This window comes from Mugil cephalus, chromosome 17 (genome assembly GCF_022458985.1).
Source record: "Mugil cephalus isolate CIBA_MC_2020 chromosome 17, CIBA_Mcephalus_1.1, whole genome shotgun sequence".
Classification (NCBI taxonomy): Eukaryota; Metazoa; Chordata; class Actinopteri; order Mugiliformes; family Mugilidae; genus Mugil; species Mugil cephalus.
In genome coordinates, this window is record NC_061786.1 from 2,477,909 (window position 1) to 2,495,394 (window position 17,486).

Consider the following 17,486-nt stretch of genomic DNA (forward strand, 5'->3'; position numbering starts at 1 on the left):
ACCAACTGACAAATCAACTATTGATTTAATCTCTATTTAATGAAACTGAGCTGGGACGCCGAAGAGCCGTTTAGACCTGGCATTAACATCTGTCCTGTACAATCCATCTCCATAATCTCTCTATCATTATCCTCCAGAAAATGTAAATCCATAAAGACAAACATAGATAGACCACTACTTCAGTCATTTGTCACGGAAAAAAAAATCATTTGAACCTACGCTGCATCGCGACGAGGTGGCCGAGTGGTTAAGGCGATGGACTGCTAATCCATTGTGCTCTGCACGCGTGGGTTCGAATCCCATCCTCGTCGGCAAAATCCTTTTCTCTCAGGTTGTCTAGAATGTAATGTATATATTATTCTTGTGAGAGGTTTACACAAAAGGTCTCCATTTTAACTTCACCCGCGCCGCACGTTGTTGACCACAGTACAGGTACAATGCTTATGGTGTGTTGTAATCAATCAGTTATATGGATGTTATTATTTTCTATATTTCACATAAACAAACTAACAAAAACGAGTCTATGATCAGTGTCGATACACCTGGGAACACACAGAAGAATGAACATACACACCTTGCAACTGACAAGTTACATGATTCGCCATTGACAGTGTAGTTGTATTTCCCAAATGAAACCACTGGAGAGCAGTATTTACCAGTGAATTCACTCCACCACTGTCAAGATTGCAGCTGTCAACAACAACAAATACTTCCGGCGCAGCTTCAAAATCAAAGAAGACTTGCGTTTCCAATTGTGTTTTCCTCGGGGTCACTTGCGGATTTATTAGCTGTATTAACAGTAACAGAAGGTCCGCTGAGTCGTATCCGCGCGCTTTTTTTAAATCACAAAGCAGCAAGTGCAGGTGAATACCGGAAGTCACGTGACAGGCAACAACAGCAGCAGCAGCAGCAGCAGCAGTAGTAGTCATTTCTCATTCAGCGTGTTCACGTTGTTCACGAGTTCACCTGTCATTATCTCCAGCATGGGTTTAGAAGCCTGGTACATGGACAGTTCTGGCGAAGACCAGAGGAAGCCGCACAAACTGAACCCCAACCAGCCCGTTTCTTTGGACGAGTTAAAAAAGCTCGGCGTTTTCCACTGGAAGGTAAAAGTTTCAACCTCTTCAACTGTTGCCTTCAGGTTTCAACGTGTGCCCACCATATGATTCACAAAGCAGGTCATGATTATTACTGATTATTAGTAACCCATAGTGTGTCGATAGGCCTGAGATTTACCGTTTTCTTCCAAGTTCTGACTTCTGATTAAGTCCTGCAAGCCAGATGGCTCCGCTTTGTGTCTACTAGCACAGTTGTTATTGCACCGGAGAGGCATGAACACAGACTATCCGCTAAGGCGACATCCGAATTTCTTACTGACCACAGTTGTTTCATTGTTTCTGCAGCTGAATGCTGACATATACGAGACAGACCCAGAGCTGGAGCAGATCCGCAAAGACCATGGCTACTCCTACATGGACATCATCACTATTCACAAGGACACTCTGCCCAACTATGAGGACAAGGTAACCTGCAGGTTGTACATACTAAGCAAGCCAGTTTTCTCTTTTTCTTCCGAGATTTTTTGTCAAAGACAAAGTGCCAGTAACTGGTGACATTTGTGCAGCTACTGCTTGGGTGGGATATTTTGTAATTCAACAAAAAACAAACAAAAAACACAATCACCAAGATCTCTTCTGCCCTTTCAGCTGAAGATGTTCTTTGAGGAGCACTTACACCTGGATGACGAGATCCGCTACATCCTGGACGGCCAGGCCTACTTTGATGTCAGGGACAAGCAGGACAGATGGATCCGAATCGCCATGAGCAAAGGGGACCTGATCACCCTGCCGGCTGGCATCTACCACCGCTTCACCCTGGATGAGATGGTACATCTGACAGCATTTGCTAAGAAGTCGCACAAAAATGGAAGACTGGCTGAAACGACTAATACTGAGAGCACAAACTGTATTTCCAAAGAGCCCCATTCATCAGTGCTTCGTCAAATAGGGTCCATGTTACCTAATATATCTTTTAAGTATTTATAAAATGAGTACAGTCTGCATTACACTTTCAACACTGCCATGCTCACATGGCATGTAGGTGTGTGATCTTGACTGGGGCCTGTGAAGCTTTTGTTTGTTGTAGCATTCACAGTAAGTGAACTTTGAAACTCACTTCCAGGATGGTGGCCTCAGTGCTGTAGATTTTCTTTCTAAAAACTCTTTTACAGTTGAAAAGCTTCCACATAAACCAACTCATTTCCCTGAGGCAAACTAACACGTGGCTCACATGTTAGTAGTCATATGTCCAAAAGAAAAAACAGCTCATTCTCCATGCCATACTTAGGTATTAACACACGTGGGCGCTGTACCTCTGTTGTTACATAAGACGAGGTGGCCGAGTGGTTAAGGCGATGGACTGCTAATCCATTGTGCTCTGCACGCGTGGGTTCGAATCCCATCCTTGTCGACCCTTTACTGTTTTCCAGTGAATGTTTCCAAACGAATTACAGTCGTTCTGATAAACTTGCCGCTTTGATTTTCATTTAAGAAAAATATCCACATTATTCAAGTTACCTGCAGATGGCTGCACTTGACTTGACTCGACTCAGAGGCTTTTTTTTTTTTAAATCAAATCTTCTTTACAGCTCATTCATTAGTTTCTGGTTAGCTGACCAGCCGATTTGTTTAAGGCAGGCAATGTTCTAGTGAAGGATAACAACTGGTTAGGTGAGCCTTCATTCAGCCACATTCCGACTGATCAGAACAATGTTTGCTTCCACAGAACTACACTAAAGCCATGAGGCTGTTTGTGGGGGAACCGGTGTGGAAGGCTTACAACAGGCCGGCTGATGACTTTGACATCCGTCAGAGGTACGTGGCTTCTCTGCAGGGATCTTGAGAGAACCCGTACCGCTGCTGCCGACACTACAATCAGAGCTTCCAATGAGATTCTAATCAAAGAGGCTTCAAGTTGAAACTTATTCTTAAAATCTCTCTGTCCAGTGGCAAAGAGCTAGTTGAGAGCACGTTTCTGTAAGAACATTTACACAGAGTTTATTTGATGCTATGATCAGATCACAACATGTTCAACATTGTCATAAATTGCTCAAGTGTATCAAAAGTAGTTAAAGTTATCTTGATGTCTGGCTGCTTGTAGGTTAATGTAACATTATTAACTGTAATGGAACATCACTTACTTCAGCTAAGGATTCCTCTTTAATCACAAGATATACTGAGAAATGCCGTTAGGTGCTGTATGACCTTCCATCAACAATACATAGAATAATTATACAACTATTAAGAACTATTCAGTAATTCCACATTGTAACCCCTCTGAGTCAAAGTCACTTGACCTGTCTGAGCCTTTGGGTTGGATTATCACTGACATAACATATTGTTCTAGTTGAATGGAAAAATAAAGCTGCTGCAATTTCCTGTCTGTTGTGTTTTTCTTGTCTTTCCAATAAACCCGACAGGTTGATTTAAAAGGAGAGATTTATTTAGATAAAACCAGAGCTCTTGTAATATACATAAATATGATCAGCACAATACACAAACAGTGAAGGACAAATCAATAAGACAATTATTTTGATAATCATTTAAAACAAGAAAAAAAATCAGCTTCTGATATGTACAATTTCAGATTTAATATTTTACATTTATGTTTAGTGGACAGAACATAATGCAATTTGAAGGGCTTGTTTATTTTCACTGCACCAGTTAATAACCTGCCAGCTGAAATCGAGTGGTTTTCGACAGTTAATCCAGTATTACAGTTGTCTGCAGAGGAAGAAGTTTTAAAAATACCTCTGTGGAAGTTTATTAGTCTGTAAGCACACTAAAGCTCAGGATAATGCCCATGTCAAGTCTCATTATGAGCCAGCAACTCCCTTAAAACCACTACCAGACTGTAGTGTCATGTACGTCTGTGTTCTGCCTGTCTGTTCAGCAAACCTAAAAATGAGTATTCCAACAACTCCCCTGGTGTTGATTACAACTTGTTTTCTAAAATTTCAAAAGTTTAAAAGTGGATTTGGGAAACTTGTTTCTATCTGCATTCACATCTGCATGCTAAATATGAAACTGTAGCTGTTAGTCGTTTGTCTTAGCATAAATACTGATAACAGGGAAGCAGCTCACTGGGGCGGAGGTGCTGGACTCGGAGCACCACAACCTGCAAGGTGAGAGTCACGTGACCTTCTTAAGGGGAACACAATCAATTGAACCAAAACTCATGAAATGAAAAAGCAAAGGGGACAACATGGTGAGCTGGCTAACCTGCCACATTGGCCTAGTCCTATTTAATTATGACAAAACAATTTAAATGTAATCAATGCAAAATGACTTACAAGGCTAAGAACATATCTTCCCTACAAAATGTATATCCTTTAGGAATAATCACGTGAAAATAACTCGGAGCTAAACAGATTTCACAAAATCCTCCGTATTACAGTTTTTTCCCTGGAGTTCTTTCTTTCAGTGAAACACTTCCAACAGTTCTGCTCTCCGTTGTAGAGATATGCAGAAGAGAAAACAGTGCACTTGAGACGAAAGATACAAAGCATCAACTGAAAATTCCTACTGAACAGGGAATTCAAATTCTGTAAAAGCCATTACCATAGTAGGAGGTGCTCACACAGCTGGCAGTAAACCAGTGAAGGCTGCCGCCACATTAGTGATCAAGGGAAACAGCTCACGAGCAGCAACCCCGCTCCATCACATGACCTTCGCTTTGCAGGTTGTAGTGCTCTGTCAGACTCACATTTCCTGTCTCATTTCAATGGAGTCTCGGCTTAGTTGCCTAGCAACAATTAGTGTGCCTGGTCAAGAAACAGTCCAGAGCATACCCCTATGAAACTAACTTTTCACACCTTTGTTTTGCTACTAATTAAAGAAGATATGTGTTAATTAGACTGATTCAGAGGTGTCGATTGGGGGATTTGTTTTAGCGTTGGAGACAGCTAGGCTAGCACGGCCTCCTGTTTCAAGTATTTATGCTAAGCTATCAGGAGTAGCTTCATATTTACCAGAGGAATGTGGAAATAAATTTAAGAAAAAAAAAGTGTCCAACAATGCTTTTAATCTGTATAAAACATCATCTCTTGCACATCCAGGTCGTTTTAAGAGGCCTTTCCAAAATGTCAATTCACCCGTATGTGTAAGCTGAGGAAATATGAGGATTACAGGGACACTTCAGTAGAAAGCGAGTTGCTGTGCACCCTATGTGCTTCCGTTTAGAGAAATGTGTACTCATGTGTGCCTTCCCGAATGGATTCACTAACAATAAAACCACTCCTCAAATATCTCACGTCAATTTACATTTGGGAAACCATACATTCTGTCACCACACTCTCACAGACGCCACATTCGTCTTCAGCTCTACAGATCGGGTTCTTGGGGTTTTGTACCCTGTCACACAGCAGGAGGCTCCAGTGGTGTGTGCATCCAGCCTCTTCCGGTTAACCTCCTTCCTCTTAGACCAGTTTGAGGCACTGTGTGTTGAAGCTGTCTCCCTCCCGACAGGCCACCGCCTCCAGCAGAGCCTGCTTCTTCTGCGTGCTGCGCGACGACTCCAGCTCATACATAGTGGTCAGGTTGAAGAGGACGCTCTCGTGGAGGTACAGCGTGGGGTCCTGCTGCACCAGGCCTTCCAGCTGGCCCAGCGACTCTTTCAGACGGCCCAGGTAGAGCAGGCACACTGCTGCATTGTTGTTGGCCTGGGAATTCACGGAGGGGGAGAGGGAGGGGGAGCGGGAACAAGGGTTTAAATGTGAACTCATCATTAGCGGCGTCCCATTTGGAATTATGCCGCTTATATTTATTTATTTCGGCACTGTAGAGTTCCACAAATCAGTTCCAAACCTCGACACATAACTATCTGGATGAATCAGTGTTGTTTCGTCGAGGATTTATTCTGCTTTTAGATTAAAAACACTGTAAATACCATTGCATTACTTTTATGATTCATTTTAAAGACAAAAAAGTGCTGAAACTGAAAATGAATGAAAACAAAGAAGCAATGTACAATTATATTCACAGAGGGAATACTCCAACATCCTAGAACTACTGTATCTGTAACTTTCTGTTAAGCAAAGACAGAGTCGATTCCAAGATGCACACACCACTGCCACTAATTAACATGTTGTACCTTGTTCGTTTAATCTGTACACATACAGAAGTGTACAAATCAGTGGAGCAATTTGCAGGTTCCGTTCTATTTTGTGGGGAACAGCTGGATGCGGTATTTGTGTCTAGCTTCCTGAGACTTGACATTACTGTGATGTTGCTAGGTTTGGTCTGCAGAGAAACATGCACCCTACCCTCTGTTAACTAACACTGCAGACTGAGACACCTCACAAAGTGTAGTGGAGCACTGGTAGTACTTACAACAGGGTGTTTAGGGTCAATTTTTAACACTTCAAGGAAGGATGCGTGTGCTTCAGCGTAGTTGTTCTGACTGAGGTAGACGAAGGCCCTGGAATAACAAACACATACATTTGATATAAAAACAGTTCTGTTGCTACACAGAAGCAAAACATGTGCTATGTTAAGGTCATAGTGGCAACATCAGAAAATGTACAAGCATCTACTGTATAGTAACAAAATGTGATATAAAGAGACATGATGGTAAAGCATGAGCATCAGAGTGGCTTGGTAGCCTTGGTTACGTAACCATCACATTCATTATTAAATGTGTCTGGGACCTTTCTTCTTGTCGGGGTTTGTGAGGTCGGGTGCTGATGTTGGGTGATACAGTGCAGCAGCCAAAACCAAAAGCCGTTCTTCAACACTAAAGTGTGATCACCATTTATTTATGGGCATAACCTTTTTGCATGAGGTCACTGGCACGTTGACGAAGAAAACAGTCAAACATAAAGTTGGAAAGGCACATCTGTCTAAATCTGTCTATGAACAAAGGTTGGGCTCAGACTACGCAACTATTAAAATCACACTCGGTTCTGAAATGATGTCTCTATCTTTTCTGTCTCTAACCGGCTGGCCTTCAGTTAGGTTCCTCCATATGAGCTGGGTTCTGCTCAAGGTTTGTTCCTGTTGAAAGGGAGTTTTTTTTTCCACCGTCACCTTCAGACTCTGGAGGATTCAGGCCGGATTTTGTAAAGTGTCTTGAGGCAATTTGTACTGTTATTGACGCTATATAAATTAATTAAATTGAATTGTTGCACAAATAACAGCACAACACACATTACGTGGTCTAAATTATTATTTACATTATTGTGCCAGATCAGGGAGCAATGAATGTAATACCCTACCCCCTACACTAGAAAAGAAAGATGAGAAAATCATTGAGCACATGTCTACTCTTCAGGTGAGATTTGAACCATTTTTGCGGTTTCTTGACAACTGTAACATTAGGTTGTGCCAAAATCATCTGGATTGTAACTGTACAGAAGAACTGCAGTCTGATAGTCCTGCACCAAACCATGGAAAACCAAACATGGACAAAAAGTATGTGGACGGGAGAGTGGACATAGCTTTGGCCATAAGATGTGCTGCACTTTAATTATTTAAACATCTATAGACCATCTGCTGCTTGAAGCTGCTACATTTACAAAACAAAAGTGAATATTGATTATTACCGACTACATTATAATTCAAGCCATGCATTCAGTTCGAACGAAATCTGAGAGAGTTTAAACCATCATTATGGATTAAAATTTGGAAAATGAGTCACGTTATGCTGAAAAATCAACAACTTGCACCAACAAGGTACATAGTACGCACAGGCACACAAACGCTGCTGGGAAAAAAAAAAGTTAATATTGTATTTATACGTGTTGTGTGTCATTTAAAAAAATCCCATTAATCTTCTTATTCATCCCACAAAGTTTAATAATTGTGACTCCAGTGGCAGCTGTGGCTGTTCCCTCATGTCAGCCTGTGCATATATCGCATGTGTCTTTGTGTGACTGTCCTTGAAAATGGTATACAGTGGTCTCATGCAGTCACATAAAGGCTTTTGTACCCTGGCCTTGTTCCTGCCATTCAAACTCTCTGTATTCTAAATGTATTCCTTTTCTCTCAACATGCAGGGTTTAACTCTTGTTAAATCCAACTGTAAAACAGCTGCAGTCACAGGACTAACTACTCTTGGCGACCCACCCTTCGACTGTGATTTTACACGCACTATATAAGAGGACTTAGCCTCTGCTGCATTAACAACTGTCCTGGGCAATCCACACACAAGAGACCAGCTTTGAGAACCTGCCTTCACACCTAGCATCAAAGTGCATCTCCAGCACCTAAGATCCTCGGTTTCATGCTCTATATGAAGCAGAATATTATAACAGCTGCCGTCTCTCATGGCTCTCACGCTACAGAATCACCAACAGCTGTTTGCTGTGTACGCCTCGCGACTTGGGCACGCTCGTTTACTTGTTACTCATTTATCTTCACCCTGACGTCAGTTACAAAACTATAGCAAACCTTGGAGGCTTCCATACACGCCATGACCACTGGTTATAAAGGGAAACTCCTTGATCGCATCAATAATTCCTCAATACGTCCTGGTTGTGTTCACACCTGTACTTTAAGCCGACCACTTGTGACTGGCCCAGGACAGATGTTAATACGAGGTCTGAACAGGGCCTTATATTCAGGTTATACCTACAGTTAAGGAATTCAGGATGTCAGCCAGAAGTGGTACATACCACGGTACCATGTGACAGCCATACTGAAACATACTCATATGAATGATTTCTACAACAGATGATTAACAGATGGTTGACAGACAGGGTGGAACATGACTTTGCTAAGTGTATGAAAACAGATTAATTTTTGCTCTTGAGAAAAATATACAGTGGGATTAGAATCATCTGGAGGCATAACAAAGTGACTGAATATAATACGCGTTAGCTTATTTAAATGACGTATTCTGGTGATTTGCTCAGTACATACAGCGTTTTCACTGATACGCTAGATATAACTGGTATGACTATATAACAATATCAATCTCCTGCTGTTTCAAAATGAGCATCAACACTCACAGTGTGAGCAACACAGGTAGTCACCTGATCGTCGCCTCATACTCCATATCACTTCAGGCCAAAGCTAAACAGGTGTTAGCTCCTGTGCTAGATCACATACCAGGGAGAGGCTCAAACCTGCGAAAAGCCCCGAAGAAGCTACTGTGTCCAGGGAGCAAAGAAATAATCCTGAACGGCATAAAGTTCACACGCTGTACAGAGGCGCTAAAAGCACGACACACGCCCGTACCTGTTCATTAGCACGCATGTGGTGTGACCGAGCTGGCTCCCTTTCATCTGGCAGGCTTTCTCCACATCCTGGAAGTACCTCTCTGCTGTTTTAACGTCTCCAATCTGGCAAAGAACAAAGCGTCAGCAACACTTTAGCCACTGAGCTCTCTGTGTTTATTAAGGCGTGTGTGTGTACAGCAAAATAGGCCAAGAACAAATACTTTAAGTCTCATGTATTAATAGTGACAACTATATATATGTTACTGATGATGGTGCAACAAATATTGAGAATGAATCTGTGTGACATCTAATCACTGAGCCTCAATCAGTTTGTTTCCAATTATAAAATCAAAGTGTTATTAGTTCTGTGACTTTATGACTCATGGGGGTTAAAGTAACAGCAGGAAAACAGCTAAAGCGATTAAAAACTGAGATCTAACGTCATAAATGTATAGTCATGTCATATTGCTTGGGAGTTTTCTTTTTTTTTTTTTTTTTTAATACCATGAGCCCTTGAGAATATCATTCAAAGAAAATTTTAAAATGAAAATTCAAAGTTGGAAAAAGGCACCAACGACAAGCACACAGCAGCTCTTCTGGAACTGCTGTGGCTTTTAAATACCATGGTACTTTTTTGATGTCAGTCTTTGGTCTTAATAAAGGTAAGACAGACTTATTGTGCTTATTAACGACTGTTAGTTGAAGATTTGTAAGTGTGAAATGAGACAATCTCAAACCTATTTGTGTTGGGTAAGGATTTAGTTAGCCCTTTTGTTTTTATACATGTACAAATGTTAAAACTCCAGACAGAATGGGTACATTTTTGAACTTGTTAGCTGTTTTCTACTGTTTCCAGTCTTTATGACAGGCCAGGCTACTCAAACCCACTCAGGGAACCAGGGTCTTATAATCTAGCCATCCATCTGTTAATTTGCAGACCTGCAAGAAGATGCGTCCTATACCACTGAGCAGCTGCACTCTCTGCTGGGGTTCGTACTGGATGATGGAGTGATAGGTCTCCACCGCCAGAATGAAGTCCTGAGGACAAAGACCGGGAGAGAGACAGATTAAAGTTAAAAAAAAAAAAACGAGCTAAATAAAAAGTGAAAGTGAAGAATGGAGTGCAACAGAAAAAAGACAAGTCAGAAGCAAATCAGGTAAAGTGAGGTAAACAGTAAGAGGCAGAGACAGGTGGAGGGCGAGCAGAGGAAAAAAAAAGAGCAGAGTTTAGACATGGAAAGAGAGAGAGCATTAATCAAACATATGGAGTATTAGCGGGGCGATGTGACCCTCCTCCCACCTCCACACTGGGCTGCTACACATCGCTCACCTGGTGACTGGAATGCTGAGCGGGGCGACAGAGAGAGGTCAGATGAGTGTGTGTGTCTAGAGCTAGTGTGCACCAGACTGGAAACAAGGTAAAGAAAGTGTGCACTGTACTTAGGCTTAGACTGACTTTAACGGTCCACGAGGGAAATTACTTGGTCACAGTAGCTTAGTTGCACATAAATGCTCTTAAAAACCACAAATAAAAAGAAAGATAAAATAAAATAAGATAAGATCAAAATAAATAAAAAAAAATATCTGTGTGTATCACACTGGTGAAAACTTGGGTACAAAAATGAAATACAAAATGCAACAAAAACGAAGACTTATTGTTCGATATATTGTACTAAAATATTACTGATATCTTAACAATTATACAAACAAAACAGAGGTGTCATAGGTAGCATGATATTCTGTACTGTCCTCAAATAAATCATAGGTAAGTAAATCCCATGGAATAAAACTATTGTATGTGTAAGCAGGTATTTATGATTTATAGTTAAAAGGTATATCACGGACTGTGAGGACCTTCAAATGTAATTAAATAAGTATTTATGTGGCAACTTGTTAATAAATGAATAAGTAAATAAAGATTACCAAAATTGAAAAATGTGAGCGGTTTGCATGCTGAGAACAAAAATATTGAAACTGAGCGATACTGAACTAAAGCAAATTTAACTCTGAGCAGTAGGTGGCACTGTGTTTCTCTCTGTGGCCTGATCTGAACCCACACCCCATCGTCTCTCTCTCTCTCCCTTTCTCTCGCTCTCTCACTGACCAAGAATCCAATTAGTGGTCAGTCTGTGGGGATTTCACTGTGAATCCTCCACCAGGCTGGCATCAGAGATCTCTGAGACTCACACGCACACACACAGGCAGACACGCATACGGGGACACATTCACTCTAACACGCGGTCGCACACACGCCGTCACACACCTACCTTCATCAGCAGCAAGCAGTTGGCCATGGAGTACATGACCCGGCTGAGACGAGACCTCCACAGCTTAAGAGACGCTACAAACAGGAAGAGAAGAAGACAGACAGGGAGACGGGCGGGGGGTTATTCCTGCATGGGTGACTTCCAATTGTTATTCCACCTGCTTTTTTGGGCACCCCTGTAACATTGTCCTTTTACCCACACTTTCACCCTTCGCTCTTATCCCTCCATCCCTCTCATTATTACTCCCCCTCCCCATCCCGTCCTCCCCCTCTACGCCAGGGTTTATTTTAAGGCGAGGTGGTGAGGAAGACACTGCGGCACACTCTGCTTTCCTGTTTCTACTCAGACAGTGCACCCCGTGGAAGAGCCTGCGTGCACTGCCTATTACTATTCATCGGCGCACACGTGTGTCTGTGTGAGTGCTGGGGAGAAGAGCTAATCACTCAGTAGGGGTCTGATGTGCGAAGGCAAGGCCCTACGTTATTGACTTGACTGTCGACTGTCTGCGTGGGTAGAGAGAGGAGAGACAGAGGACACAGCTATTACGCTGCTTTCAGAAGGGGAGGGGGGGGCAGAATCGGCACACCCTTACACATGCATCAGGCATTTGTACATGCGTCACCCAGGCAATTTTCCTAATTATAGGCGAGCATATTGGTACATTTAGCAAAGCGCTGCTCAGTAGGTTGGTTTCCTTTTTTTAGGTTGACAAATGGTTATTGAAAAAGTTGACAAAAGTCCTATGGATAGAGAAGAATAAGTGATAAAGTCAGGTTGTGTGGGGGTGTGTCTACCCAGAGCTGGTGAATCTGAAATGAAGATGCCTGCCTATTTCCCTAGCACATTTGTGCAGATGTGAGTGGATTGGGTAGGATTGATCTGTATTGATCTGCTTGGCGTGAAGGGCTGGAGAGACCGTTTGATATTCAGTGTGAGTACTGAAGCAGTGAGGTGCTAAACACTTTTAGAGCGCCGCATTGGTGCGTTAGTGTGTGCACGCGTGGCCGAGGTATGCTGCAGTCCTGCACCAGGTGTGCCTCTGCCTCAGCGCTCGTGTGTGCATTACCCACTGGGGCCTATGACCTCACTCTCCTCCCACAGTGTGATGCAGTCTGGGACTGCAGCCAGGTCCACAGCCAAATGTCTATGTGCGCGTGCTTACCTTGCCTGTTGTCTTGCGTTAGGGTAATCATGCTGCCATCCTCAGCCAAGCCCTTCTCCAAATTCTCCACAATCTGTTAAGGGAGGGAGACGGGGATAGGTTGGATTCAAACTTCAGTACGGTAAGTTGTTCTGCTGCCAGCACTGAAGGTTTTTGGTGTGTGTAATAAAAATCTGCATATTCAATAACCCCTTAGATCCAACCATATTTGGCTGTTTACACAGGTGGGCTTAAGGATTTGTATGGCTAATATGCTTTTCTGTGGGTGTGTGGTTCGGTTGTGTGCATACTAGAGAATGTGCATATCTTTATGTCCATCCAGGGGCTATGTTCACGTATGTGTGCGTGCATGTGTTTGTACTAACAGCGAGGCAGACGGTTTTGAGACTGTGCAGGCGGTCCAGGGCCTCCTGGGGCTTGGCCAGGTACTGGGGAAGCTCGGCGTGCAGCAGCCGCATGGAGAACGGTACCATGGAGCCTGGATGAAAGGGAAGGAGGGAGGAGGGAATCAAGAGGAAAACAGGAGATGGGAAGGGGAAAATAAGAAACAGGGTGGGATGAGGACATAGCAGAGAAGAGAGGGAAAAAATAGAGGAAGAGAGAGAGAGAGAGAGAGAGAGAGAGGAAGAGGAAGACACAGAGAGCAAGATGAGAATATAAACCCATCCACCCACACACAGACTGCACACAGCCCTGGAGGCAGGAACCTACAGATGGCATTGAGCTACGTATGGCTGCTTATTAAACCCTCTCATCTCTCTCTCTGTGTGCTGCACAGCTCCATCACTCATCTCTGCCTCATCCCTCTACATCATTCACACCGTCTCTTTCACGCACACCAGCGCACGCACACACACGCACGTACGCACGCACACAGACAGACAGACACACACACACAGACACATCCCTGAGGAAGAGCCTATATTCAGGTGAGTCCCCGGGCTTTGATCAGGGTCTCTTTGATATTGTCATCAGATCTGAAACTCAGCTAGCTGGTCCATCTTCAGCTGCAGCTTCTGCCAGTCTGCATATCTCAATTTCTATCTTTCTAGTCTACCTCCTTTCTATCTAATCCATCTGTGGAACATGAGACACTCTCCTTTCCATCATATATCCCTTTGTCTGTACGACTGTCCGCTGTGACATGGTTTTATCTTCATGCCAACTGGACCGTGCTGACTTGACTCTGTTTAGAAGTGAAGAATCCATAAGACTGACTGTGAATCTTCACATACACGCTAGAATTTCATTTGTGACTGAGAATAAAAACAAGCTGTGAAACCACAACGTTGTACTGACTTCCATAATTTACATTTATAAGTGGCATGGGGAAATTTTGAGGATTAGTGACACTAACTGTTTCAGGGTCTGGTCACATCTACCCAAAGCACCTGTTTTGAATGAGATATCTTGATTAAAAATGAACCAAAGTTAAACTTTATCATTAATCACTGAGACAAGATGGTCCACACCATCCCATTTTACATGCATTACGATTACATAGACTGCAGAAGAAACAAAAAAAAGCATAGACCACAGCTAGGACTGCACACATTTCCCAAAAAAGTTAAATAACAAAAAAAAAACACTTGTTACTGTGCATTCATGCTGCGAGCGACAAGAGCTTGCAGTCTACATCAGCCTCAATGTCGCGTTGCCAGCAACATTGCGGCCCAGTCACTGCTGCAGTGTCACTCAAACTCTTGGTGACTCTTGGTGGGAGTTTTTTTTTTTTTTTTTGGTATGGTGATTTGGGTCAAGATATTGGCAAATGTGCTGCATCACACTTGTATATGTGAGAGTCAGCAAAAAAAATCGTAATTATATTTTAATAGTGTGTAATCTACTGAATTTCTGTGTTTTTATTGGCTTAGAATGGACCTTTTATATCTGCTGTATCCTGAGGGTGAATCTATCTCCAATGAGTGCGCCATACTGCACAAACCATGTTTTTATAGTAGCTCAGCACATACGAACAAAACACTGGCTGTAGAGAGGGCCTTCAGTGTTAAACCTAAAAGTTACATAGGTGTGGCCATCACTGCAGGGTTTCCTCCACTCTTGCAAAAAAGGAGGGGTGCAGGAGTTCTATTCATCTGATTGCAATCTATGACCTCACAGTCAGATACCACTAAATTCTACACGCTAGTCCATATATAATATACACACAATGTAACGTAAGCAGTACTGTGTTTACTAGCATACTTAAAGGGACTGTATTAATCTTTATTATCTTCAGATGAAATTAGAAACAATAATACAAAAAACATCTGTTGCGTTACATATTTGCAGGTTGTAATGTGTTTGAATACAAATTAGAAACAGCTTTTCATTTGGCAAGCCAATTAATGGCAGACAACATTGATTCTGTTTTAAGTTCCAAGTCAGTCCTAATTCTTGAGAGAGCAATACATGGGGCAGCCATCTCTTAAGGCGCTCGTGTGATCACGGGTAATAGGTAGTCGATGGAACCGTTGGACTAAAAAAAAAAGTTCGACTTCTCATGCTAGGCTACGCAACTCATGCCAGTTTGTCTGTGAGCAACTAGTAGGGCACAAAGCGTTTAATATTGAGCAATGGAAAGTCAATCGGTGCTCTCTTTAGAAGGCTGTGCACTGTAGCTTTGAGTGTTTTTTTGTCTTTTTTCTTTGTATGAGTGTGTGTGTGTGTGTGTGTTCAGCTATGTCTCTGCTACTGCCTTCACTGTGGTAGCCCGAGGGGCGAAGCAGATCCAAAGTAATGGGAATACATTAGAGAGCAATTCATGCAGTGTAAAAAGAGAAAAAAACAAAACCAAAGAACTGCTGGAGACAAGTAGAGTTGTTGGAGCTTCTCGACGATATAGTCTGATATCAAGCTCCTGGCAAACTTTCCTTTGAATATTTAATAGGACAGTGGTGGTATTCTTGTATATCCTAAAAAATGTGTGTAAAATGCAAAATCCTTTCGGAAAGTGAGAGCAGACTAATCACACATTCAAAACTCACAGATAAGAGTTTCAGAGTAGCTTTTTAGCACTGGAATGGATTCTACTATTCAACCTTCAGATGGCTCTCTAAGAGAGATCAGCTTTTGCACATGTGAAATAAGAAAAGAGGTATGAGATGATGAAAGACTGTACAATTCAAGGGATCGTTTTGTTAAATTCTCAGATCTGTGTTCAGTGCCGAAAGGGTTCCTCCTACAGAAAATGCCAATAACAATAAGTCCATAAAACAGAAAATAGTATGGGTTAACAGGAGCTGAATGTGCATGTGTGATCTGGGGTATATATACCTCTCCTCCCAGGGTAAGCCGTGGGGTAGTACTCATAGTAGAGGTCTGGTTGGTCCAGGTTGCCAAACGGTTCAAACTCCAGCTCAGCGTTTTGGAAGAGGTTCAGCTTGGTGAGAAGAGCCAGCCGCACAAACCAGAGCTGGAAGACACAAAAACACATCTCCCTCGGTTTATAAACAAGAATCGAAAAACTGTACAAAAGCAGCAAGTAGAGTCACACCATGCAAACAGCCTTATTACAGTCAGAATTGCAGTGCACTCTGCTTGTCATCTGGAGACTGTGTATGTGTGTGCATTTGTACATAAGTCTGAGTGGATATTTGAGGCCAACTTGGAAATTTCCCCTCACGGTGTCATTGTGTCATTGTTTATCTATGACCTGGCTGCCCAATTTGTGGCCTGCAGGTCCAATTATATTTGGCCCGGGCCATGGCCACTGTATAATTTTTTCCCACCGTCAGTGTTCAGTATCTGCGCTCGCTTGTTGAGTTTGCTCTAGGGCTGGGTATCATCTAAATATCCATAGTATCGATACCAAGGCCAGTATCGGTATCGCATCGATACTAGCGTTCTGAGATCGATACTTTTGTTACAGTTTCTCTTCTATACATCCAGTAAATTACTCGTCCCAGAGTAAGCATTGCTTACAATATCACAGTGATAATTATGGTGCATTATTGCATAATATGTTATGGATGAACCTTTCTGTATCTTTGTGTTGTTTGTTGTAAATATACCATTAGGCTAAATAATTTATCTATATTTTGAGAGGCATCATTCTTTCAGCGTTACTGTCGGGCAGTATAACCTCTGTGGCAACTAGTGGCACTCTGCGCCTCTTTGATGGGACACTGACAGACTCACTGCAAAGTAGAGTGAGGCCATAGGTCTTGGTTTGTTTTCAAGACAGGTCAAGAGTTTTACAAATGTATTTAATTTCATTAACCAGAGCAGTTGCACTTTTGTCCATTCTACATGACTTTTTCCCAATGGTTTAAAACAACCAATGCAATAAGTGAAACGTTATATGCTGTTTTATTACCAGCATATAACTGTGCAATGATAATAAATGAACAGTATTCTTATCCAGTGTGTTTAACTGTTACAGTGCAGAGTTAAACATTCACTTTCCCTTGCCAGCTCAAGTTTCAGTGAAGGATGCTGCACTGTATATGCTGCGTAGAGCTAATTCACATCTGGAGGGCACAATCTGTTCCAGGACCATGTTGTGTAAATTCTCATGAGCTTGTGACAGGACACAGGCGTATGGACTTGGACAGGAGCCCAGGCACACGCTGTATCCGGAACTGATTGAGTTGGGGATGGACTGCCTCGCTGTGAGACATCATCACAGAGGGATCCGGAAGCTCCGCGACTGGCATGTGAAACGGCAGGACACCGCCATTAACACTGAGGGCAGTACGACTAGCTGTGATGAAAACATCTTGGTGCAGCGGCATTAGGTGAACTGTTTACAGATTAAAATGTTGAGGGAGCATCTCTCGGAGAAGACTTCAGGAGAGCTGATGACAAAGCCAAATGATGATGTAACTGACCTTCTTAT

At 42.5% G+C, this 17,486-nt stretch overlaps 2 protein-coding genes and 2 non-coding genes across 5 annotated transcripts in view; 3 read left to right on the top strand and 1 right to left on the bottom strand.

Moving 5' to 3' along the window:
- The first annotated feature begins 229 nt into the window (after nucleotides 1-229).
- trnas-gcu lies at nucleotides 230-311 on the top strand. Its single transcript has one exon. It is a non-coding gene; the product is annotated as a tRNA-Ser (tRNA).
- A 574-nt stretch (nucleotides 312-885) lies between these two features.
- adi1 (acireductone dioxygenase 1) lies at nucleotides 886-3,437 on the top strand. The gene is made up of 4 exons (XM_047610532.1): nucleotides 886-1,106; nucleotides 1,404-1,523; nucleotides 1,707-1,886; nucleotides 2,785-3,437. Exons 1-4 carry the CDS (start codon nucleotides 984-986, stop codon nucleotides 2,899-2,901), a joined length of 540 nt encoding a protein of 179 aa, XP_047466488.1. The 5' UTR covers nucleotides 886-983; the 3' UTR covers nucleotides 2,902-3,437.
- Nucleotides 2,388-2,469, top strand: trnas-gcu. The gene has a single exon. It is a non-coding gene; the product is annotated as a tRNA-Ser (tRNA).
- Nucleotides 3,438-3,479: 42 nt separating the features above from the next.
- The window catches only part of trappc12 (trafficking protein particle complex subunit 12), a 31,329-nt gene continuing 17,322 nt past the window's right edge, over nucleotides 3,480-17,486 (bottom strand). For both annotated transcript variants that reach the window (XM_047610529.1, XM_047610530.1), the window contains exons 5-12: nucleotides 15,923-16,061; nucleotides 13,012-13,124; nucleotides 12,647-12,719; nucleotides 11,485-11,558; nucleotides 10,157-10,255; nucleotides 9,237-9,340; nucleotides 6,390-6,477; nucleotides 3,480-5,719 (exon numbers count right to left, since the gene is read on the bottom strand). In XM_047610529.1, coding sequence (XP_047466485.1) covers nucleotides 5,477-5,719; nucleotides 6,390-6,477; nucleotides 9,237-9,340; nucleotides 10,157-10,255; nucleotides 11,485-11,558; nucleotides 12,647-12,719; nucleotides 13,012-13,124; nucleotides 15,923-16,061 — 933 coding nt within the window. In that variant the 3' untranslated portion in view covers nucleotides 3,480-5,476. The remainder of the gene's footprint in view (nucleotides 5,720-6,389; nucleotides 6,478-9,236; nucleotides 9,341-10,156; nucleotides 10,256-11,484; nucleotides 11,559-12,646; nucleotides 12,720-13,011; nucleotides 13,125-15,922; nucleotides 16,062-17,486) is intronic.